The 26,775-nt window shown below is 42.6% G+C and overlaps 1 protein-coding gene and 1 long non-coding RNA gene across 3 annotated transcripts in view; one reads left to right on the top strand and one right to left on the bottom strand.

The window, feature by feature from the left end:
- LOC139818629 (uncharacterized) overlaps positions 1–16,567 on the top strand; it is a 51,963-nt gene extending 35,396 nt beyond the window's left edge. Inside the window, exons 7-16 of the mRNA XM_071787432.1 lie at positions 1,685–1,854; positions 2,081–2,277; positions 2,501–2,533; positions 3,184–3,314; positions 3,573–3,762; positions 3,856–4,053; positions 4,248–6,245; positions 6,357–6,457; positions 6,552–6,754; positions 16,139–16,567. Of these exons, the coding sequence (XP_071643533.1) occupies positions 1,685–1,854; positions 2,081–2,277; positions 2,501–2,533; positions 3,184–3,314; positions 3,573–3,762; positions 3,856–4,053; positions 4,248–6,245; positions 6,357–6,457; positions 6,552–6,754; positions 16,139–16,246 (3,329 nt within the window). The 3' untranslated portion in view covers positions 16,247–16,567. The remainder of the gene's footprint in view (positions 1–1,684; positions 1,855–2,080; positions 2,278–2,500; positions 2,534–3,183; positions 3,315–3,572; positions 3,763–3,855; positions 4,054–4,247; positions 6,246–6,356; positions 6,458–6,551; positions 6,755–16,138) is intronic.
- LOC139818632 (uncharacterized) lies at positions 1,757–13,072 on the bottom strand. 2 transcript variants are annotated; one of them, XR_011733465.1, is made up of 3 exons: positions 12,322–13,065; positions 2,112–2,241; positions 1,757–1,892 (listed from the first exon to the last, which is right to left on the bottom strand). It is a non-coding gene; the product is annotated as an uncharacterized lncRNA (long non-coding RNA). The 2 variants fall into 2 exon arrangements; XR_011733466.1 differs by having other exon boundaries at positions 1,811–1,892; positions 2,092–2,241; positions 12,322–13,072.
- Positions 16,568–26,775: the final 10,208 nt, after the last annotated feature.

Raw genomic sequence — 26,775 nt, 5'->3', positions numbered from 1 at the left:
CTGATATCTTATTCGAATCGCTCGTTACGGCGCGAGAGAAACGTCCCAGATCGATTCCGTCTCTGATCCGGCACGGATTCGCTCGCGATGTGCCGAGGATTGATTTTTCTTTCTCCCGTGGAAATTTGATTTGACGGCGAATTCGAAGTAAATAAAACGCGTACATCTCCCGACGTAAGCCGAGAAAGCAAGAAAATCACGGTATCGATCTTTTATGATGGAGTTAGCGTACGGTATTAAAGTAAAAATACAGATATTGAATTATTTCGATTCCAGCTTTGTTCTGCGCGTACCTTTCACATTCTCTATTACGGGTCTATCGCGGCGCGCATTTATGATGCACTCTCTTGCTACTCGCGATATTTTCGTCCTACACTGTTCGCGATCGTTGCTACTCGTTTTTTTTTTTTTGGTCTCTAATTGCGAGGAGAAAAAAAGATACGCGAGAAGATCGATAGTCATATGCGAATAACGCCTTGTAATATTTACATCGCGAGCACTAATTTGCTGCAGCCTACGTCACACGACACTTTCATCCACACGTCGGGTCGTCTGACATACTTGCAGTATTTTTAGAAACCGTGGCTTTCTAGGTCGTTCGCTTGAACGCTACTTCCGAGTAAGTCATAAAACTTTTACGCCCTTATTTTTCCATGCGAGAAATCAATTTGATTACGTGCTGGTCCCTATTTTGCAATCAGCGATCGTACGCCGCGTGTCTTATCCACGGAGAGTACGTAGCCGTGGTACCCTAGAAGGAACAGGCATACGAGACGCCATTTCATATGTGTTATCGGCTATCGACGTGTCGTCGGTAACTTACCACCCCAGTTGTTACACCCCCTTCTAGCAACCCCTAGCCCGTGTAACAGCTATGAGAAGGCATGTAGCAAGCAAACTAGCTCTCTCTCTGTACTGAACAAATCGTTGGTGTCCGGCCGATCTTTTCGTTCTATGTTCTTTGCAAACGTTCCATAATACCCTCCGTACGGTAATTTGCATTCCTACCGGTCCCAATTTCCGGAAGAAAAAAAAGACGAGAGACTAAAAAAAAAAAAAAAAAAAATTAAATCGAGACGGTGCCTATACATAACGATCAATTTGTCGCATGGCTGTTAACTATACTTATCTTGCTTCCTGCTATTGCACCCACTTCAGTTCCCGGATTCTACCAATATCGACCAATTCTGCCTGCGGGAAGTTACGAAACTGTCACGACGAAGTTGGAATTGGCTTCACGTTTTATTCAGGGAAACGAACGCGAACCGTTAACTCACTATTCTGAATGTAAACGTGAATTTTGTGAAAATACATTATATCGATTTGCGTTGTAATAGGCAGCCCTGAAAATAGAACTTACATTTTAGAATTTACATTTAGCGGATTATTAATTGCAAAAAAAAAAAAAATAAATAATAGTAATAATAACAATTTGTATTTCTGCCTGCTCGAAGTATTGACTTTTATTTTCTTTTTTCAGTTGTATGCATTTTATTTTCTAACATTCTTCAGCCGTAGGAAAATAAAACGATTTCCGTCGACATTTGCAGAAGCGAGGCGACGTATCCAATATCCCAATGCAAAGTCGTCAGAGCACTATCAGGCGTCGCTAAAGACTTTTACTCCAGTCCCTCCGATCGTTTCCTCCAGTACGCTATACAATACATTGTAATCCATCTTTCAGCGGGATACTCAGAGGACTCCGACTACACGTCGGATTTGAATTATCCAGTAGGTGGGCAGGGCGCGAACAGCTCGGCCTCGCAGTTTCGTACGGCGGCTAACCAATTGGCTACACCTCAAAGGTCCCTCGAGACGTCGAGAGAAAATAGTTACGAGAGAGACGATCATCAGGTATCGATCGACGGCGGAAAAGTTTTCTGCACCGGACACTTAAAAAGAAATAGATACTTTATTAAATGACTCCTAATAACGTAACGTTCAGTAATCTCAAGCGATTTAGTTGCAAAACTATCTGGACTGTCATTTGAACGATTGAATGCTTTTCTAATCCGCTTGTCGCTCTCCGTCGGCGACATTTTAATTACAAAGTAGTAGATTAAGAAAGTAACGTCGCCAGATTCCAGTCACCGTCGGAGGAAGGCTGGCACCTGGTAATTACGGAAGTTACGGAGGTTCGGCTCACAGTCCGAGATATGACGAGCCATATCCGGAGGACGGTCTACCGCAACGGTACTTGCAGGGCCAGCAGCATCCTTCAGAGTCTTCCGAGCCACTCTTCTACAACAGTAGACCGAAGCACTATAAGGAATACAGGTACTACGCGCTGAAAGGCCGCGAGAATTCCCAATTATTCGACAATAATGTAATAAACCAGCGCTTAAACATATTGGCGATTCCTACGTAACGATTCTATTTTGTGCGAAAGCAAAGAGCGTTTATTATTCACGCGCCAATTGCGCACAACCCCTATTATTAAGTTCACAAAGATTAATACGACGGAAGAAAATCGTTTATTTTATTTTCTTGCCTGATTCAGACGACGGAAGCACACGTGGGATTACGAGGACAGGTATGATACGAGCGCGGCCGCGGTGATTTCGTGAGAATTTCAGTGAACCTCTACAGCACACACTCACTCTCACGCATATGCGATTATCAACTTCATCCATCATGTTTTTGTTGTGTTCTTACCGTGCGTATCACGATCGGCACCGTGCATTACCGCAACGCTAGGTTTAGCTTGTGATTGCATTGCACTCAATTAATCGTATGCAATTGCAAACACATCGATTGTAACAGTGATTACGTCGGGCGAGCCGTACGTTAGTAGGCCACCATCGCTGAGCACTCGTTTCGCCTTAATAACGTACATAAGAAAATAAGAAACTCATGCCTTTAATTGATAGTTGTTACGTGGCTTATATTTTAGTTGCATGTGGCTTTGCCTCTGCGACTTAAAAATATCTCGAGAATTTTAACACGAGAAATACATATACTATCGAATGTACATCAATTAAATTAAAGATATTATTGTAATTTGCAATTTGGAGCAGTACATTAAACCAATTCACAGGCATTTGCATGGTGCAGTTAGTAATTGCAGCTGATCATTCAGGAAGGTCGACAAAAAGTCCCTTATCATGAGTCATCTCATTTTCGGTTTAATTCCTTCGTTCTGAATGTGACTCAAGAGTTTTGATAGTTGTTTCATGTTTTCAGTCAAGATGGCTGGTACAGCGAGGGTACATACGATTATCATAGCACGAGGGTCGATGATACGAGAATTTATAGCGATACTGAATATTACTCTAACAACACGACGTCTACTACAAGAAGACCGAGAGGAAAAGGTACTAGGCCACGATTAAATGCATCGTCGATTATTCAATAAAATTTCTTGCATTTTTCTCCATATCTTTTGTTTACTCCTTCTCCTTCTCTATCCTTGCAATAATCCTAGATTCTACGCTTAGCTACACAACGATAAATAAATTCATTAAATGTGTCTGCGTATTTTTAATTAAACTCATTTGCTTTCAATTTTATCAAATATTCGCTATGTCAGGAATAAAGACGAATGTGTATGATTTTTTTGCCTGTTTTCCAAGCAATTCCGTATAGAAGACCGTCTCTGGAGAGACAGATGACCCTATACGACGATCACTCGTATTACGCTGATGGATATAGCAGCGACGGTAGAGTGGGTAAAATGAGCGCCACGTATCCGGAATGCGAGACGGATATTAGGTATAACGAATACTATGATACCATAACGGGATACGTCTATCAGGATGAGAGGTAAGCCAGTACGGCGCCAATAAAAACCGCGAAGAAAAAGAATGTAATTGTCGAAAAAGAAACTAATCTCCGTCTCTCTTTCTCTCTTCGCAGATATGGTCAGGACGATGAGGACAGACAGTGGGACAGTGGAGGGAAACGATTCTTAGGAACAAATACGTACTATGAAAATAAACGAAACCGAAAGACGCTTCCACAGAGGCCGGCTTCGAGCATCGGTATACATCGGCCGGACTACAGACCCACTGTTACCAGACAGCGTAGCTATGAATCGGATGAGCTCGACTATAAGTATGTCATTATAGAATTTTCTCTTTGATTCTAATTTTATGATAAATTTTATTATAAGCGGAACGTTGGAATGTGCTACAATTACTGAAAGTTAAAAAGTTAAAAACACAAATTAAAATTTAAAGAAGGAAAAACTTAAAAGAATGATATACCTGAACATATATACATTAAATACTTGATATTTCTTTCTAAAGCGGATATAATACTCGTCGCCGGAAGATCTTGCAGCCGCAGCAACGTCCGATGTCGCGGCAGGAGGGTGGCACCGGTAAGAAACTACCTCCGACCCCGACCAAACCGAGCAACGTGGTGATCAACCGTAAGCTCGCTTCTCTGCCCGCTACGCCGAGCAGACAACTGCCAAAGACTAGAACGCCCTCCGAGGAGAGCTACTACAAATCCGACTATAATGAGGACTATAATTACGCTTATCGTAGTCAGGACAATCTGCCGCAGGACACGTATACGGAGAACATTTATAGCCAGCAGCAGAGCAGTCAGACCGACTCCGTTAACAAGACTCGGTATCCCGAGGTAAATCAGGATAATCAGTACGGTTATACGCCGCAAGTCGATGGCCAATATGGTCAATCGTATCCAGAGCAACAACAAATGCCGAATAGCTACGAACAGACAACGTACGCGCAACAGAACTCATACAAGGACGAGTACCAGCAACCTTACGCGCAGCAAAACACTCAGGCGTATCAAGAAGCGTATCTGGACACGACATATCCAGTTGCTAGCCAGGCGAACGATCACCAGTACGCGAATCAGGCAAAGAATCAGTACGACAAACCCGACGGCATGATAATTGAGGACAATTATCACGAGATGGGCTTTGATCAGAACAACGTTCAATATCAACAGCCGGAATACAAGCAGCAGGACGTTTATCAAGAGCAATACGACGATTACGGTGTTACTACCGTGCCGACGAGCGTTTACGATCAAAATAACGTCACGAACACCTATAATCAGTATCAGCCGGAACAGTATGATTCCCAGTACAATATCAATACGTCGACCGATTATCAGAAGACTTATCAAGAGACGTATAATCAAGTGCCTGTTACGTCACAGGATAATTATCAGGAATCCTATACCAAGCAGCCGCAGGAAGATTTCGTAGACTATCATACTCCGTATAGTAAGCAGAATGACGTGCCTACGACGTATAATTATCAAGAGTCGTACGACGAGTATCCAGACTCGTATCAAGGGTCCTTTGAGGAACAGCGTTACAAAGAGGATACAGCGACGGCGACGGACAGAAGACAGAGCGAAGTGCCTGAGCTATCCGTGACCACGCCACGAGGTCAGACAAGACCGAATGGTTATCCATCGAGCGAGTCGGAATATATCTATCAGTCTCAAGAAAATGAGGATGCGTTGAGCAACTCGAGAAGAAAGAAACTCAGCGGCAAGCGCGAGGCCAGTCCGCTTCTTCAGCAGAATACGGACTCGCTTGAGTCGAAGGACGACGAGCTGAAGGACTCGTTCGAAACTGCCGTGAGCTCCAACAGCAGTCAACTCAAGAAGGCGTACAGCGAGTACTCGACAGCGGGTGACTCGAGTCCCGCGCCCGCCACCTTAGTTGAGTCTCCTCAGAATGTTGCTCAATCACAGGCGATGACGATAGGCAATCATGTGACGGCCAACCACGTAACCACTACCGCGATGGTCCACACCACTACGAATATCGTGAACGGGAAACGACCGTTGGCCAGAACGGATTCCTATCAGGAGGATATTATCGATGATGAAGATTATCCAGAGATTATTCCTAAAGAGACGCAGCGAAAGGATTCGCAACTGTCGCATCAGAATCAGCACTCTCAGCAAACGCTCTCGCAGAAACCGAAACTCACGAGAGGAGATTCTTACGTCTCGGATAACTACACCGAGGATTCTTACGGTCGTAGAGGATCGTACGCTCAACTGCCTAGAAAGGATTCCTTCTCGTCGACCACTGAAGTATTCAAACCGCCTCTCACCAGGACCGATTCGTATCAACAGAAAGAACTACGAGGTAGCAACTACGGACATAACTTTACCCCGCATCCCATTTCCAGAGCGGAGAGCTATCAACGCGGTCACTTCAAGGATCAGGAGTCGATAGATCAGAGCGATATTGTTCTCAGCAACACAGTGAACGGTGACTACCAGATGCGGGACGAGACTCTTGAGAGGTATAAAATTAAATTTTACAATTATAAATTATAATTAATAATTGAAAATGTTCTTTCTTTGATATATCATATCAGTTCGAATGTGTAATGAATTTTTTATTTCTGCTAAAGGTACGAACGAGGTGAGGAAGCCTTACTTCGTAACTCTCGAGAGGACTCACTTGATCAGTACAAAGAAACTCCGCCTTTGTCGCATATTGAAAGCCCGCGAGGTAAGATCATTTTGCTAATTATTAATTAAATAAGAAATACAATATTATATAACATTTTCTTGTTAATCAATCGAGCGGCTGACTCAATTTTCAGGGAGTATAATAAAGCAAGCGTCGTTGGATGAAAGCGTTCAGATGGACACTCCGCCGAGAAGTCCGCCAGAGCCGCCGGCCGACGAGGAACTCCTTGGGATGGTCGGGGTCACGCCGGTGCCCACGCAACTGAAGGAACGTCCAGACATGACGGCGAGGCAACGGTGGCACTGGGCGTACAATCAGATCATCATGCAGCTAAACGTACGTAAAATTAAGACCTAACGACACGTTTTTAATTTTCCGCGAAGATGACGGAACATAGCGAAGCGGCAGTAATGACTGCCAATAAATTTCCAATTCTTTGTTTTAAATTTCAACCATTAAACCAATCACACCGGCATTCGTTAGAATGACGGTCAATGATCGCAGAGGCGACCTTTGGAAAAATGCGGCGATGCCGGCATATCGTCGGCAGTAACCCGCATTTGTCGTAGTCCTTCACGACAAGCTACAATGGCCTTGTCAATCATTACCTTCACGTAACGTCGATTCATTGCACACGTAGACGAACTACCCGGTTCTCCGGTTTGTCGCTCGTTTATATGTTAATTGCTCAAGGACGGAAGGTCGCTGGCAGTACGTTGATCCTCATCGAATATATTTAATGAGGCTGCGAGATAAAGACTCGCTGATTCTATCTATAGTCGGGTATTATTTGCATAAACTAGTTTCGCCCATATTTAGCGATCGCTGATGTGCCAATGTGTCATGATGATTGATAGAACGCTGGCGATGTTATCATTAATGCAGAGGCAGGCGGAGTTTCGCTCTCTATCGATTGGCAGAAAAATGCATTTCCGCGACCAGACAAAAACAACACTCGACTTGGTGTATGTACGTGCATCGGCATATGTATATCGGTTTATATATCAGCTGAAAATTGATCAAATATCTCGCAAATGGCGTGCAGATAAAGAAGTGTGACATGTGACGTTACTTTCCGGGAAGGATGCGACGAAACTGTTAAATAATCGGACACTCGCGTGACGCATCGATAGCATCGTTTCGCCGAAATGCTCATTCCAATCATCCTCGAGCTTACTCTACTTGAAACTCGAGACAAAGAGATGGGTATAAGAGTCACGACATGTACGCATGCATTACGGCAGTTTTCTGCCTTTTATCGCTCGCCCGTTTTTCTCATCGTAACTTGCGGCAAAGACATATTTTTTTCGTGACAAATAAAAAGGGGCTTTGAGAGTTCAACACGGTTGACGGCGCGTAAGTTAGTGTTAAACCGATGATCTTTAATAAATAATAAGATACATAATTATAAATCAAATGTTTCGGTTTTAAGCCATCTTCAGCGATGCGGTAATAATTAAATCAAAATGATGTCACTTGCTAATTTTATTATCGAGAGTTTCTTGCTATTTATCCAGTTAGTCAGACATATTTTCCCCTTCAATTGCACCGATATTTCATATCGTGCTAATCGACGACCGTTAAACGTTATTACCGTCATATGCCGCCTATTGATTTAGGTGCGAGGCAAATACTCGACGATCGACATAAAGTATCGTAGCGAATTATTGACGCTCGTTATCGCCTCAGCGTCGCCACCTTAAAAAGTGTACCGCTCGTTGTCGGATCGTCCGGTGCCAGATTAACGCCTGGCTTACACGAAACTTCCATTAACGCAGTCTTGTCGAACCGAACAAAAGTAGCGGAGTATACGCACCTGGCGCGCTCCTGGGAACCGCAACAGTCGATATATCGTATATGCTCGAGAAACTTTAGCCCGCCGCGCCGGTGGAAAATGTAAATTCGCGCGGGGCCGTGGGCGGACTGAAACAGGCAGTTGCGAAGCGATTGTTTGTTTTCCGCTTCCACGGCTTGGAAACCGTACCAGGAAGACCGGCCTCGTGGCGTTGTAATTACTACAACTAACAACGGTTTGAATAGCTGTCGATTTTGAAAAATAAACCTACGCACTCTATGATTATCGCGAAATTGCGTAAAAAAATACGGTAAAAAAAAGAAATAGAGAGAATAATAAATGAAAAAAATCGCAATATTACGGCATTGTTTAGATACCATTTAAACGAACGAATACCACAAGTTTTTCGCGCTTGAGGGAACAATAGCCAAATTTGCTATTACTCTTGCGGGACTGAATTATCATCTTTGCGTGATCTCGCGCCCTCGTTACCTGCATGCCGGAAGAACTATCCTCGGCAGAGTAATCGTCCTATACGGGAAATAATTTTGGATTGATCTTCCTGGAAGTTCGACTCGACGCGAGGGATATGGGCGATATGGCTCCCGAGAGTATACGTCACGATACGTAACGCACTCGTACAAATCAACCGTTTCCATCCTACGCGAAAACATTATCGCCGCGATAACATTATCGCCGCGATAAAAATTTGTAGAGAACCCATTTTTGTGCGTCTCGCGAAATGTCGAAGCACTTCACGGGATATTTTCCGGGTGCTTCTCATTTTCTCGTCGCGCATGAAGGAAAAGAAAAATGATCGGATCGCATTAGGACGGATGTTTCAACGGCGGGGGAATTTTTCCGCTGTTCGAGACCGAGTTTCTTGTTAAAGCGATTTATAAGAGTTCAAGGGTCAGCCACCGGAGCGTGCTTTTCCTCTCTTCTTTGTTTCTTACTGATAAAATAGCTTTTACGTGTAGACACGTTCTTATACTTGATCGTGACTGCCGGTATAGTCACCGCCACCGTATTTCTACGCACGTTGGCGGATTTCACCGCCGCATCGCCGCCGCGTTTTTTATTATTCACGTAAAGATGTAGGTTTCCGTGCTGCGAGCGCGCTCACTTTGCATTTTATTTCGGATTCCTTCTCGTCGCATGCATTTTGCATTCCGCCGTCGAACGAGTCTTGATAAAGCCTCATCTCGCCTCCATTTCGTTCTCTACGCACAATTCTTCGCGCTTACAGCGTATTATTCGCGGAGAACTCTGTCAGTCCATCTCGAAATTATTTAAGCACAATTTAAGCACATGTAGGATAGCAAGTGCAATCAGCATATACGCTTTATATTTCAATTTCCGGTCAATTATGTTAAATACGTTCAATATGGCATATATTTATATTTTAATTAATTTATATAATTTACATATTAATTAAATCGGATATACATGCATATGTATATTAAGGAACAATTGTTTTACGCGGTATCGAGTTTCAACATACATACGATTAAATGTACATTGATTTCTTTCAATAATAATGTAATGCATGTATCGAGATTATTTCAGCTATGTCTATAACAAGTTGAAGACGGTTCTTCTTTTAAGCTCGTAAACGCCTACGCGCATACACGCGTTTTCCTGTGGTAGGACCTCGTAGAACGTAATCTATGTAGGCCAAGCCGGTGGCCCGCGTCGTAATCAGAAGCCCGTATGACTGCCAGTCCGACGGCGAGAAATCGGTATCACCTTCGCGGCAAGGTCTTGCCTCCCGCCATTTGCTTATGGCGGCTGGCGCTTGTCAACCCGAGCTGAACGTTTCTCTTTCAGTATCGTTATAGTCAATGGTCCGACGACTACGAGCACATCGTCACGTCGTGCAAAAGGATCGAAGGGCGAAAGTCTCGCCCCGCTCTTCAAGTTTTCCCTTGAAGTTACCTCTTCTCGCCAAGTTCGAAGTTAAGCACATTCTCGACTTCAACGAATCGGCGGATGAAAGAGGCGGAGCGATTGTATCGATCGTTATTAGGCTTTTATTAGACGGAAGTCTCGTCGTATGCCTCGCAAAGGGCGCGTCTGTGCGGGGGGTCGTGTTAACTTAAGTGAAAATACCACCGAGTGGTCCAGCCGAGGGAAGCTGACCACCACCTTCAGCTCGGTTCTCGCGCTTGGATCTCTTAGCGAGTCTGATCGTGGAACTGGCTGAAAGAGGATCTTCCCTTTCTCACGCGAGGCACTATAAATCTACGTCAAAATAAGTCGCGCCGCGCTTCTTGGATTTGAATACCGGCGACATGGGAAACTTACGTAGGAACTTGGATAGAACATTATTACGAAAAGGATAAACGGAGGACGTCAGGTACCTGTGGATTATATGTGCAACGAAGATCAATATCATGAGTCATAAAAAGAAAAATGCTACATATATAAAAAGAAATTTTTCAACTAGTTCAAGTATAAGGATGTAATTAATGGACGGTTTGAACGAAATTCGATAAGCCGATATGAAGCGGATGTCCTTTTAAATAGCGGATGCGACACTATCGCGAATATCCTTGACACATGTAACCACGATTTGTTTCAATATATGTTTAACGGCTCTATATGACGAAATATCGTGTTGAAACCCCATCACGGACGACAAGAACATTCGTCACTCGAAAAAATGATAACGTTTTGACGAATTGAATTCTCAATTTCCGCTGAAAGAAAGAGAGCTATCTTATTGAGTTTCTGAGTATCATCAAGAAAGACGAAAAACTACACAATGGAAACTCGGGAGAAGTCGACGGAATGGGCTTTATTGTTCCCTTTGAAGGCGGGCCTGTTCGCTATGAAGTCATCGTTATCTTCGAAGAGCGTGAGCCGCGGCGAGAAGGAGAGAGAGAGCAAGGAGAGATTCTCGAAGAAAAGTCTTCAAGTGCGAGCGAAAATCCGTCGAGGATCGTCCCTGTCGGATCTGGATAAGCTTCAGAGCAAGACAATCCTGCCAGATGTTGTCAGGTCGACGGAGAAATGTTCCGAGTCGCTTCCGCATTCACCCGCCTTATCCCGTACGAACCTTCAGCTGGGCAGCAGTAGCGTGAGAGGCAGTATAGGCGATTTGATGAACATGAAGAAATACGGCGGGTCCAGTTGGAGCGTGCGGAGCGAGACTCTGATTGCGAAGGCCGTGCCGTTGAGCACGGTAACGACGAAGCAGAATTCACCGGTTGACAAAAGCGTGGATGATCTCGAGACTGAGTTGCAGGACGAGTTTCCGATCTCCGGAAAACCATTGACCTGCGCTCAAAGAACCCAGAGACTCAGCAGACTTATCAAGAAGCAAAGACGAATAATGGTTTTTAGCCCTAAGTCTTTGGAGAGAGATGTGGTAAGTCATTGCCGGTAAAAATGGGAATTGAAACGTTATTTTCTGCAACATCGGTAGGGTATCTTTATTAGTAAAACGTCAGTATCTGTTCAATAGGAAGTTCAACTCCCTTTAAATCGCCTTTAGTTCAATCTGTTAAAATTGCCTGTTGCAATCAGCGAGATTTTGATAAGTAGGACTTTTGTAGTCGAGATGGGATGAAAAGCGAACAAAAAGTATTCTCATCCCCCGTATTTGCGCGGATTACATTACGTCATTTTACGGGCGGCGGTAGCAGCAAAATGCACTGGTTTACACGGCGGACAAGTGAAGCTACAAGTCACAAGTCTACATTTGTCTCTCGCCATTCGCGCCACGTACACGCTTTATTTCTTGACGGATTACGAGCGAGACCGCGGACAAGAGGGCAGACTCGAGAGAGCCATTTGTTCGGCAAGATGGTTTATTTTATTGTTTTTATTGCGGTGCGGCACGTACGATTCCATTGTTTGATTTTTATTGGACCGATAACTCATCGGGCCGAGTATTGACGATATTCATACGTTGTTCGCCGCGATCGCGATCGAAGACAGTATCGATCTCATTGTCGGACGAAGAGAGAAGAGAAGAGAGGGATACTTGGGTCGTCGCTTCGGCTGAATTCGAAACAGCTTTCGCCTCCGTGCCTCCGCAGATACTTACAGGTCTTGAAATATTCATGATACATTCGCGCCGCCTATACGTTGCAGGACTTACCGTTAGACGCTTCCTATCCGTATCCTGATCCCGCGCGCGGTCATCACGGGGGGGTATTTGTCTTCCAGGCTTGTTATTTGAGAGCGATGCTAACGAGAGTATGTAAAACGAGAGCGTAGCTCGAACGTTCGCATCCCTGCCTCTGCATCGTTGTCGAAGCGCGCCGTGATATCACCCCGCGGTAAATCCCGGCGGCTGCATCCGCGCGATATCGCCGCGCTGAAGTTTTGCCGGTTGCGAAGTTTTTCTAAACGGTTATGAGGTACGAGCAGTCACTACGGTGCAATTTCCACGCAACGAGATAATGCCCTCGTAATTTAAACTGATGCGTTCTACGCGGAGCGGAAATCTCCGCTAAAACATATTATTGGAATCGTTGTCGTGGAAATTCCGTGGGTATATGTCCGTCGCACCATTTCTACCGCGCCAAGTTTCCCGTCGTTTTCTGTAACTTCGCCGTAGAGAGTCATTAACGTTACTTCGACGCGCGACGAGTTAAGGGAACGCGGTTTCGAAACGTGTGTTTCGTGCAAATGTCACATCACCTAGATATGTGCCATATCGAGAAGTAACTCGGAGAGAGAATTTTGATAGAGAAAGATAAAATCCCTTCCTCAGGGATTATTTGATTTAAAATCAAAATAATTTATTACACAGACCTAAAATGGCTTAATTACATGCAACCCAATACCGCTAAACGGTTTTTTTAATTTAAAAGGCTATTAATCAAGGTACTAGCTCAGTTCACTTTCAGTGTCGATAAGCGTCAAATAGCCAATCAATCGTGGATTAGCCGATCTTATGGTCATCCTGGTGCTCAGCTTACGCGATGTGGGTAATCCCCTAGATGCTCGTTAACGTTCTCGTTGATTGACTTACGCTATTAGCCAGCTGCAACAATGACAAATGAACCTCTCACCGGTGGTTCAGCTGAAACACAAACGTAAACGGGTTCTTGTCTTCCTGCGCGATCCAACAAGGAGTAACACGTGTACGTTCTAAATCTTTTCTCAACTACGCTCAGTTTTCTTTTTCATTTAATTTCGCAGTATTTACTCGTTCCATATTGGTAGTAGGTCGACGAATTACGTCCTGGAAAATGTCCAAGTGCCGTTGTAAAAGGATTTATTGTATGACTTCGTATCTGTTCTTCGGGCAACCGAGCGGGATAGGCGCTTTCCTTTCAATTTGAGATTTTGTATTTACCGAGAAGATTGTAAAAAAGAATTAAAAGCGGGGATCTTCATCCTTTGAGGTTGTCTGTGTCCATTGAACCAGGCCAATTGGTACTGGTCCAGGCGCTTTGGAAACGTTTCCTTTTATCCGTCTCGTCAGGCAAACGAGGCATCGACCCTTCCATTTGCCTCGCCGGTCCTTATCTAACCCGCTTCGCTTCCGAGCAAGTCGCGAATCTCGCAGAGATCCTTCCGCACGATAGTCTCAAAGATACCCGATCATCAAAAGAAACGAAGTCGAAGCTGCGATTTAATCCGAACGTCACGTTCGAGAGGAGCGAGCTTTTTATATCAATTTTCGCAATTTGCATCGCTTGCAAACCCGATGAAATGCGAAACAAATTTTGATGTTGCACGATACTGCCATTGCCGTAATTTACTTGATTGGTAGCCTTCTTCGATTTTCGTTATTTACATATGTATATGCATATATATACGCTAAGTCGTAGAATGCGCTTCTAGAGCTGAGCCTCTTAACTGAGTTGTTAAATAAATCCCTGTAATTCTTTCTCTCCTACACAGATACAATCTATGATCTAATCAGCGGACCGTCGCAGTATCGTGTGACTTTATCACGCTCAGTTTTATAGCTTCCCTCTTACCAGCATTTACATATAATATATTTATACAATGACTAAAAATGAGGTAGAAAGTTCACGCAATTCGAAAAAAAAAAAGAGATTAATCTAGCTGATACGAGCGCTTGAAACGGCGCGAACTACGATTCCTGAACTGGCTGTTGTAAAAAACGTTATATTACATTTTTTTATTAGCCATTTTCTACACAGAGTGTCATTCTAAGAGGATAAACGGCCTTGGTGCCATTTACGGTAATGAGCGTCATGCTAATCGTATTCCGGTTGACATAAATCTTATTGACCGTTTTGTAAACGGCAGTTTGTAAACATTTCAAGCTCCGCCAGCTTGATTCTCGTCCTCTCGATCCGACTATACCGCGGAACGAGGTTAATATCCCATAATTTTCTCTCCTCTGTCCACGAGTTATTTTCCTTTATGACAACGCTGATAAGATTAGTCGATAGAGCGAGCGGCGGGAAAAGATACTTCGCCGGTCGTATGCCATAATATTTTCCATCATCACAGCACTGGTCTTTTGCAACAACTTGAAACGTCCTAACGTTTTGAATTATTAAAATATGATAATAATGTTTCCAATGTACATTCGTCCTAGCGAAACGAGCTTGTAAAATATTGTACCTTTATATTGGAAATTGCACGAGAATTATTCAGTTGACATTTAGTCAAAATTATAAATATTTCTATTTTAATTAAAAGGATATGAATATACGTATGATAAATGATATATAATACTATTATTGTTATCCTCTAGATAGAATAGAATACTATTTGAATACATTTACAAGTAAATACTCTCTCTAATTGTAATTATTTACAATTAATGCTTACGAGAAACAAAAGTATACGTATGCAATTAACATTCAATGGTCGTATTTATTCACAACCCCTGAAATTAACATTAGGGAAGGTTTTAATCACGCACTGTGCACTTTGTACAAAGCAAAATACAAATAAAAAAATAAAGTGGCATTGAGGACGAAGATGCGTCGGCTGTTTTTTTCATCATGAAAATGAAGATGGCAATATGGATTTCTGTTTTACAAGCAACAGAGCAATTGTTGTTTTAAATTTGTTTATAAAGATAACTCGTAATTTATGAGAGTGCTGACTGCTGTTGTATGATAGAAAAGTTGTAAGAACGCACTAATACATTTTCCATTTGTATTGTGGTAGCTTTGAAATAATAAATTTAATGAGTAAACTTATTTTGAAAGAATAAATCAATTTATGCAATTTATATATGGATCAATACATATATATTTTAATATATATACGATCTTAAGCTGATGCCGTAGCTTTATTAAATTCCTAAATGATCTAAATGATTTTTGGGCTTAGGTGATCTTCATTTGCACACTATCGCGCAATTTCAATCTGGGCTGCATAGAAATTTAGTATATCTCGGGTAGCTTTATTTGCGCAACGAAGATTATCCGGCCTTCTTCCTCATTGTTCTTCAGCTCGGAAGAGATCGCCGTTTTGCCACGGAATATCGCAGACATTTTGAACGTCAGATCCAGAATTCATGTTTATTCATGAACACCAACGATATAATTAAAATGGCTGCTTCTCTCCCTCCCCCCCTCTCTCTCTCTCTCTTTTACTCGTCGTTCAACAGGATTTTGTTGCACACACGACTGCATGTTCAAATACGGTTAATTGCTAACAGTAATGGCTCCGTCACCATTCTCTTTTCTAAACATCCGAGTAACGAGTCTCTTTCATATTGTGTTTTTGTGCGAAGATCTCGGGTCATATTATTCGTTAATGAGATTTCTTCCTGGCCATCTTGGTTGATCTTCTTTCCATTTCTAACATCTACCTTATCGCATTTCATTTAAACTGCATAAAATCTGATTTTTCTAAAGTTTAGCACAAATAAAATTCGTAATAATACCATTATTGAATAAATAAATAAATATATAATTATTATACAATTAGAATAGTAATATATTAACACAATATTCTTCTTTTTGTTACAGGTGAGTATTACAATTTTGTCAATCGCCCCAATAATTGTATTGATGCGACATGCGACATTGCTGATTGCGACAGGTGAGTCCTATTTTCGCACAATGCTCTGCCATTAATCATTATTAAATGTATGTTATTACAACGGCAAATAAACCACGTTTGCCATCGAAAATTCCCAATAAATGGGAATAAAGAAGATACAATTGTGCGTGAATGTTGCTAAAAACTGCCCCTGATTATCATTCAAAGTATCAGTTAATGATACAAAGCAAAGCTTGACTTCCTCTGCGTACGATATTTTTATAAAAGAATTTATAGGATAATTATAAGGTAATTATAGGATTGTTACAGCAAAAATTCATAAGCTGTTTTTATTGAATCGATCCGAGCGTTATGTTGAGTGTAATAAGAAAAAAAAAGACTTACTTTTACCATTATTGCCACACATCTTCCTTCCGTTATACTCATTGAAATCCTAGAAATGCACTCCAATCACCGTCTGCGATTACGATCGGAACAATCAGCGTTTAAGCGTGTGTAAAGCTTGACGACCAGCCACAGGCATTAGAATATATCGGTCGAGAGTGCACAGAGGAAATGTGTGAATGCAGAGACGTGAGTGTATGCGCGTCAAACGAAGCAAGGCCAGCGATTAAATATTCATGAGACGTGGCGCAATATGCCTGATATTTACTTTTATCGTTTCAAGCTTTTCTTTTTATCGCTAGTAATACAGCGTTCGCTATGAGAATCGTAACGATTTTACAGTTTTAAAATCGTTGGAAATTGTTGGAATATTTATGATCTCACGTGCCGGAATGATTCGCGCTGGATTTTTATAACTCCGTGTCTGTTCTGTCAGTTTTCCGACAGCGCGATTGGTTACCTTTTGAAAGCTCGACTTTAATTGTGAGAAGTGCTGAACATTGATTACAGAATAAAACTGCGATTTAATATCGGTTTATCGATTTCGGAACGAATCGGCGATCTGGGCAAATGAAAGAGGGAGATAAACTAAGAAAATATTGACGGACACATTGAAAGGGATCATCGATAGTTTGGTCCTAAAGTGCTCGCAGTTCTGAAAGGGGTTAACAGTGTCGTATGACCATCGTATACGACGGTTCGCTTAAATAGTTTCGAAATTTGATACATTCGGAGGGTAGCACGTCGACCGAGACCGATAAAATCCGCATTTTCTTCGCGTTACTTTGAGGGTTGCCTCCACCTTTTGTATACTCGTCACGAGTGAGTGTCCCTGATATATATCCATCCTTTTATATTGCGAGAAGAAAGGAAACACGGATATATAATAACACGGAAGACAGTACATAGACATAGACACACAAATATAAAAAAAAAAATCCGAGATATTCAGAAATGCTTTTGCTAAATGTGCGCAAATGCGCCTGAAATGAAGAAAAATTAGAATTAAAATTTAGAATTAAATATCTTAAATAATATTTTTAATATTTTAAAATTAATATTTTTGACATTTTTTTTTACCTATTTAAGTAATGGAAATCTGTTAAAAAAAGAAAGGTAGCAAAATCGAATTGCAATATCGGTTTTGCGGTGGCGGTTTGCAGAATGGTTTTTATATCCGGCCTTAAAACGAGGTCAAGCGTATCTTGGGGAAGCTCATCTGGGAAATTATCCGTGTTCGGGAAATCAGAGACTTGCCTCGCAATACCACTAACTATGTCGCTCATTCGGCGAAACGCATGGATCCTGCTGATTTGTCTCGTGCAATTTGATCAAAGACACATTACGGCAAGTGCACATATCGGATTCTCTCTACACGCGTAAATTCTGTTAGAGTACACTCGATGCAAACCGAATACGAGTTTGCTCCGCTCACATCGCGTTAGAGTTATTACCCGATCGATTTGTCGAGCCTACGAAGTAAATTTGACGCAAACCCAGGCTTGTGCCTATATATACTTTCAATTTATCTTAAGAAATACCCGAAGACATTATCTCAAACGCCCCAAATTCATCTTCTTCATGATAATTTGTCAGGTCATTTGGCCGGGGATCTCGTGGTGTTTTCTCTCTTTTGTCGTCGAGGGTCGTCCATCGAGAAATGGCGTAATTTTTTATCGTCGCGATGCGATTATGTGGAACGCACGAAACGTGAGGCGTGAAGGTTGACGTTAGCAATCAAGGTAGGGTCGCCCGCGGTGATTTTCGTGAATGCCTCGACATTGGGGCAGATGAGCGTTCGCAATAAGAAGTCGATGGCATTGAAAAGGCGACAGTGCGGTACATGCCGCAAAATTCTCGTCGAATTGAGGAGCGAGCAGCACGCCCGAATGCTTCGAAACTAAACGAGGAAGCCGGGCTTTGCTGCCCGTAAACACCTCATGCGGCTTCCGTGCTTTGTGAAGCTTGCCTTCGATATAAGGAAGGAAGGAAGGAAGGAAAGCTCGAGGCAGTGCCGCCGTTACTATACCAGAACCAATAGTTTCCGCCGCGTTGCAATATAAAAGAGAAGGCGACACCTTACGATCTGCCAACGTGTGTCCATAAAGTCGACGAATGAATACTTTCGCGGCAATGGCTCCCTTGGAGTCATACGCGAAGATTAAGGACCGTCGATGAGGAACGAACTGATACGTTGTCTCGCAAGTGTCTCTCTCACTTTCTCTTGGGAAATCGTTGTTTAGAATTATTAAATCGCACGACACAATTCGCTTTATGTGCGCGGGTATTATAAATTTTACAGATTTTATCTTGTATTTGATAAATTTACTTATTTAAGAAGGTTAATGATCGCGTGATGAAACCTTATTCTTATCGTATTAATGAGACTGATTAAAAAGAGGTAAAATGTCGTGATATAAATGAGATCTAAATGGAGAGAGAGAGAGAGAACGATCTATGAGATGTATTTATCGAGCGACATTACGTAGCCTCAGTCGTTCGTTTTATTGCTAACCATTAAAGAGTTCATCGATAACCTCGAATTGCCGTTACGAGAACTACCACGTAAGCATCGGACAAAGACGGTGCTTCGCCAGACAATCGACCGATCGAACTGGAACGGAGCGATTAACCGAACTCATACAATTCGCTTGTTTCGAAGTAATCGGCAGAACGCGCGGACCGTCGTCAGTTAACATCATCGGTTAACGTGACGTGTTTCAAACTGATCTCGGCCTTATGTAAATGATTTCTAAGACCGGAGGGCCGATTGTTCCCGAGGCAAGGGTAGCGCTCGAGTACCCGCAGAGATCGCTCGACCAGAATTGTCTAATTGGAATTCTCGCATGAACAACGCATCTCCACAGGCTCCGCATCTCGTCGATCGCCGACGAAATTATCGACCGACGGTGGGCTATTCTTGTTATTGCCTTTCCGTCCTCTCGCACGTCGAGATACTTCTGTATGCACGTTATTGGAACGAAACTGAATATAACTCGTCCGATGGGACGGGCTAAAAGCATCATACCGCCGAAGTTCTCGCAACGGTCTCGGACCTCTTGGACCTCCGAGCTTCGATCCTCCGCAGAAATAGTATCATCTGGCGACGCGACGGAGAGATGGGAGGCGAAAATCTGTATAGATCTCGTTCCGAAATCATACTGCTATATTTCAACAAAATTATAATGCTCGATATCCTGCTCGAGCTAGGAGAAGAAATTCTACTTTCGTTCGCGACCGCGAATGAGGTCATCGAAAATCATTAAGATCGTTTAGATTTTATTTTCAGCGCGGCTAATGAAACGATAGTTACGATTTCGCTCATCGTCCATTCGGGTGACCCGCAACGAGGAATAATCTGTAATATAATCGATAAATCTTTTTGCAGCGCGATTTATTTTCCACAATCCCGGTCAATGATCTTTCTGCTTCTCTGTTGAAGTTCATTCCTTCGCGAATACATTCGGTCCGCACTCGCTTTGCTTCGAATGAAGCTCTCGCGTCTTGAACAACACGGTGCATCGCGTCGCAACATCGTCCGTTCAGCGGGCGAGCAAAAGAAGCCGTACGAGAAACCCTCGTTGTGATTTACGAGGTCACGCGGAAGTTATGACAGGGGGCTTGTTCCTCATGCATTTAGTTCTCGCTTAATTAATGATTTTCGTCGAGCCGAGCATGCGCTCGCCCGGTTAATTCGACGTCCTTACGTTTTTACTATCGCCGTTCCTTTCTCGCTTCATCTACGGCACAATTTCTTCTTCATTCCACCTCAGGAAATATGTATGTGTAGGTATATATATATGTATAGAGAGAGGAGTATGTGTGTATATATGAGTGTTGGCGCGTTTATTAATATTAATGAAACACCCTGCGGAAATTAAAGTGGCAATTACTGCTCCTTTAATATTTTCCGCCGTTTCATAACGATTTCTTTTTGTTTCGCGAAGAAAGCGTATCTTCGTCGAATGTAAATTCCTTGAGCTTCGAATTGTTCATCGAGCCGTTCGTCTCATAATAAATGATATCGCGAACGCTCAGCCCTTTTACTCTCCGAGATCTCATTAATTATCATTAGGGGTTCGCTGCTCCGGACAGCAGAACAAGCCCTCGCGCACTTCGAGACAAATTCTCTAATCGAGAACAGGTGTTCTCGTGTACGCGCCTGCCTGCCGGGGGATTTCGGACTGACGGCGTCGTCGAATCCTCGTACGATGAACAACGGAGTGCGGACGAGCGTGGAGTCTGAAGAACGGGAAAGTAAAAAGAGCAGCTGACGCGAAACGCTCTTTGAAAGTGGGACGGCGAGATTTTCTCTAACAGCACGCTCTAAGACTCGTGCCTTGCCGGAAATAACACAGAGCGGTCGACACTTGTCTTTCACATTTCGCACATCTCGCCTTGCTCCTTGACTTCCTTTTCCGCCTTTTTTTTTATTGAGTCTCTCGTCTCTCCGGCCCGTCTCGGAGCTTCTCACGGACGTGTCTCGCTTTCCCGACGAGTCGCGCCAATTTCGTATGCTTTTAAGTGCTTTCCACTGTAGGTCCCGAACTTTCGAAAATCCACTCCTCGCCGCGTGTCACCCCAAATTCTAATCCCTGTATCCAACAGAGTTTCCCGCGCGCTTACTCGAAGCGACCGAATTGGATTCTCGTCGAGCAATGTCTTAGTTTCTTTTGTCACATTTGTAAGATGCGCTGTAAAGTCTCTCTCTCCCTCTTTTTGTCCCGTTCAATTTATTTATCGCTCCATGGTTCTCGAATAAACACGGAACTGAACGGCTGGCTCGAATCAAATGATCGGGCAAGCTTGTTGCGTTTTGACCTCTTGGCCGTTTTCCAAGCATACAACTCGGCTATTTCGTCTGCTAAGTAATTGAAGGGGCGTCCGATCGATCACAACCGAAAATGCTGACTCGTCGTTGCCGGCAGACTGGGAAATAAGGGAGACAGTTGTCATATCGGTCGGAAGCGAGAACATCTAACTTACGACTCTGTTACGGGCAACAAACCTCTTTCGAGTTCGCGAACTGCGAATGACATTTGAATGAGCGTATAGTATTTTTGGCCGAGCCCATTCATCATGTACTTCCTGGTGTCTTGTGTCGGTTTTTTCTGTATGAAAATACGCACAGCATATTTACACACTGTCTTTGTTCCCTTTCTGCAATGTTTGCTGGATAAAAGCAAGCGCACGTGGAACCTAAAATCGACCAAAATAACTTTCATGATCATAAATTAAATTTACATACATATATCGGTAAGCAAATGCAAATAACCGAGCGCCTGTTCGCCATCATATCGGCAGCTTTTACATAAAATATGTAAGTTTAGCATTCGAGATTACACAAGGCCAAGATGAAAGATAGAATAGGAGGCGAAAAAAAAGTGTATAGATTAGTGTTTTTTTTCTAGAGCTTTTAGAAATTTTTACTCGAAGATCGCGAGAGAGGGAGAGAAAGAGAGAGAGAAAAAGATATTGCCGGAACTTGCGCCTGCTTGTTTCATTTTCAGGACGGTTAATTTCTTCTGCTTTTGTAAATTATTCTTCGACTTAGCTACGGAGCAACCTAGGTTACTTCGCGTTGTTACACTGCACTTCCGGCTTTCCGCCAAACCGGAATCAAGTGCAGCTTTCTCTCTTTCTCTCTATTTTATCGTGCTTTCTTTTTACCCGGTTCTCCTCCATACTTCTCATTCGCTTCACAAATCTCGGGCTGACCGACTTTCCATCCCATAACTGATATTCAAATTTTGTTTGCACGCACCAACGAAGACGTCGAGACTTCTGTACTCGAGCTTGATGCTTATCCGCTAAGCCAAACTCCAAGCTTATACTTTTCCTTTTATTGTCTGAAATTGTGACACAGACGCGCACTCGTAGAAGTGCCTGAGGAGATTCCGAAGAAATTGCGCGCTCACGATACGAATTATTCCTATCTCGGTTATATTATTCCTAGCGGTGTATCTCGATGATGTAGTTTGACAAGCTAAATAGATCGCATAATAACCCAATTGTAGAAAATAAACGCTCATGGCTGTTTGACCGACTAAACCAACGTGGAACCAACGGCGATGATACGATAAAGCAGAAACGACCGCACAGATTCAGGCAAAAATCGATGACTGGCTTTGACAAAGTAAAACGTTGCCCTCTCGTGAAACGACCTTCTCGAACCCACGGACGTGATTGATTATCCATCTTTCGTGAAAATAGGTAATCATTTCGGATGCCTAAGTAATAGCGGTCCCACAACAAGTGGCTATTGGCGTGCTCTCGGCTTCATAACCTGGCTACTCAGCTTCATTGATTGCTTTGTCGGCGAACAATTAATTAACTACGACAAGTTCGATTTGCGTCTGTATCAGAAAATTCTACGATCTCGGTAACGTTTTCGGAAAATATACAAAAATTTTCCAACGTGGGATGAGTTTACCTGAAAATATTATTCTTTAATTTTATGGATAAACACATTTCCATCTTGAGTTCTATATTTCCTAGGTTGCATGAAAAATTTCTGCATCCTGCAGAAAAATTGCAATCGCACAGCATCGGGCTATAAGCGTAATGGGTTATGTCATCCGTTATCTCAATACTTGTAACTCGTGCTGGGAAAATTAATTGCGACTTTGTAATTGTCAGAGAGATAATTTTTGAACAGCGTATGGTTACGGTAAATTATTTCATCACTACGTGTAAAAATGTTCTTTACACGTGCGCAAGCTTCAATCTGGTTTTCTCGGTCGATCGATACTTACGAAGGAGTGGTTTAAACTTGGACAAATTTAAATATTTAATGTCACGTGAGATTGATACGCTGCGCGATTGCATTGTCAGTTCGTTTGTAAATTGTCGCGAAGTGTCGTAAGTGTCTTCTCAATACTTTTAACACATAACACAAAATACAGCTATAATAAAACGGCGTGTTAAACGTCGATTTTTACTACTGGATGCCACATATATGCAGTCTACTTCGTTCCAGTTGTACAGTCTTTTAATTACAGAAAGTTTGGAAGTTTAGACATGGGATCTATGTCTATGCTCGAGCCATTTTACTCTCCTCTGGCAGAACAGATTTCTTATTCTTTTCACGTCGCGGTACATGACCTTCTCCTAACTCTGACAGGATTAAAACATTCTTATGTTACGTAGATGCAAAACGTAGCAAAATAAGAATGTTTTAGAAGAATAATATATATAATTATATATATATCATTCTACGTTTTGCATCTACGTAACAAAATAAGAATGTTTTAATCCTGTCAGAGTTAGGAGAAGGTCATGTACCGCGACGTGAAAAGAATAAGAAATCTGTTCTGCCAGAGGAGAGTAAAATGGCTCGAGCATAGACATAGATCCCATGTCTAAATTTTCAAACTTTCTGTAATTAAAGGACTGTACAACTGGAACGAAGTAGACTGGATATATGTATATATGTATATATATAATTAGTATATATATATATATATATATATATATATATGCGCGTGCGCGCACGTGTGTGTGTGTACCCTTTCTTTTGCTTACTTAACACAAAAAACTAATGATAATAATCATTAGTGTAATGAAATGAGGAGTGGTTTCCGGGTTAGATAGTACGCACCATCTGAGTATTTATAACAAATGTTATCGCACGGTTTTAATCATTCTGAAGGGGCGAGAACTGATTTGTTCGACAAAAGATGATTACGGTTCGCACATGGGAATGAGATAATCGTTTAATTTTGATAACGATCCATAATAGCACGCATGTGCGACCGTGGGATTGGTTAACAAGCTTCCCATTATGTCAGGACAAAGTAGCTCCTAACTATTATGAACGACCGGATTAATACGTGTCTTTGGATTAGAGTTACATACAAATGGTAGTGACATGCCGAAGCAGTTGACATCTCTGCTGCTGGAAATTCATAATACCGTATCGCTTTTGTCGCGTACGAATTGATAAAACCAAATAACGATAAAGTGAGAATTTAGGAAAATTAGGAAAATTTTGCATTTCTTTTCAATATGCGAATTGCTTTCAATTTGCGTTTTTAATACGTTTTAAGAAGTGATGAAACTTAGTAAGAAGCTGCATTATCCGTTTTTTGCATTATATTCATACATCGCATTATATTCATATGATATAATCGCATCATCCCATACATATCGGTCTAGAAATGATATATGTATACTGTATCAGAAAAAGTAAATGTTTATTTTTATTTGATCTCCGTCCACATTGGCTTTCATTACTAGACTAGTAGACTCACATAATTGATGTACACATACGGACTGGAAGACAGGGATAAATTGAAGCGATAAAATAGCAACATGTTTCACCTTTTTTCGATTCGATTTCGATTAACACAAAACGCATTGTCTTGTTGATTTGAAAAATTGCGCAAACATTTGCCTGAATAAAAAAAATTAATTAAATTTATAAATTAGATTTGTGCAAGTTTAAAATAAAGAAAACCTGTAATTTATAATTTAATTTTTAATTTGCAATTTTTAATTCTGCAAAAATCAAAGGATTAATAAGTTGTATAAAATATTAAGATACATCCATCTATAATGTTTATCTCTATATACGTTGCCACTTAATAGCGTAAGATTATTTTTCAGAAAAATAAATCATGTAAGATCTCGATGTAAACATTAGATCTATCGTACTGTTGCTGTGGTCTAAATTTGCATTAAAGCAAATCCTTCTAATTGTACACAGTTTTGCCGTCATTCGCGATAGACTTGCACTCGTTTCTGGGTTTTATCCTCAGTTGTGCGCGTGCAGTGCCTCCTCGGTAAAGCGCATACGTATTTTATGCCGTACCGACGCTCGGCCCGGCCCGGCCCGCCATTTTCCCCGGACTCAACCTTAGGGGTTAGCCACGGTGGTTAACGACGAAGAACCGTTCGCTCCGTTCCTTCTTACTCCTCGGCTCCTCTCTCTCCGTCTCTCCACCTTGGACGCTCTTCTACCTTCTCTCGCCCGTCTCTCTGTCTCGCGCTTACTCTCTCCTCCACTATTCCAGCCCCCTTTCCTCCACCCTCCCCTCTTCCGGAAAATCAATATGAAGTGGCGTTGGTATACGACGTGGTGGCTTCTACCGTGTGTGCCATCTCTCTCCGACCATCACGACCTTTCCTTTCTGCCTTTTCCCCTCTTTCTCTCTGTTTCCCCCTTGTTCCTCTTCTCGTTTCCCGTTTTCTTCTTCTTCTTCCTCTCGGCGTGCAAATACGACCGTCCCTCGTGCATCGTCCGGTACTCCGCCGTTCGGTTCTTCCGCCCGACGCACCATCAAATCCACCTAGGTCTCCCCAGGGGCGCCAGAGCTCAAACGGCAGCCTCCGGCCTTGCCGGCGGGTTCGGCCAGATCGGTCACCGAGTCACCAGGATTCATTCGGGTTGCCTGGCTGGCTAGCTAGCTGGCTGGCTGGCTGGCTGGCTGGCTGGCTCGTAGGTCAACATCCACCATTCCGCCACTGGTTGAATATCGCCGCGTGGCGGCGCCGTGCGTGTCATCGTACCTTGCGCTTCCTTTCGGCGAACGTACCGTCGTCGTTTCCGTTTACTCGCTCGCACACGCGAGAAATGTAATTTCTCCAGAGATCGCATCTTTGGGTGATAAAAAAAAAAATATGCGAATAAGCGGGAACGAGAGATAAGTCGCGTGGCTAGAAAGGTAGACTTTCGCACCCTCCTGCCCTTCGTGTTCTCGTCTCATACAACTCGAATTTTATCTCTCGCAAATCGCCGCGCGAATGCGGAATCGCCACGCAATTTTGCGCACCGTCTCGATCGATATATCGCCGTCGCGGCACGCTAACGACGCAATGCATCGTGATCTGGTTTTGATAACGCTATTCGTCTGCGCGGTCTTTTTCGTTTTGAGCAGTAAGAACGAAGTTTCCTTTCATCCAGCGCAATACTTATTCATCATACGCGATACATGGCGGAATCATGAAAATTCTACGAGCTTGAATGCATAGCTCTCCGCTTTAACGTTCTTGATGTACCACCGTGAATTTCTGAGATGGTAGATTTCTCACGGCTGTAGAGACGCCTCTAGCATTGTATATTTAAAAAAAAATAGACATAAACAAGTAAGAAAAATACATACAAAGCAAAAGTCAGCAGAATAATTGTGCAAGAAAATTACAAATTATAATTGGGGGGGAGGGGGGTTTGTCAATGTTTTTGTTTGTGATGTCCCTCCTTCATCATAAATCATCCCCC

Source organism: Temnothorax longispinosus, chromosome 9 (genome assembly GCF_030848805.1).
Source record: "Temnothorax longispinosus isolate EJ_2023e chromosome 9, Tlon_JGU_v1, whole genome shotgun sequence".
In the NCBI taxonomy this organism is placed as follows: domain Eukaryota; kingdom Metazoa; phylum Arthropoda; class Insecta; order Hymenoptera; family Formicidae; genus Temnothorax; species Temnothorax longispinosus.
Note: the sequence above shows the minus strand (reverse complement) of the source record. Positions and strands in the feature narration are given on the sequence as shown.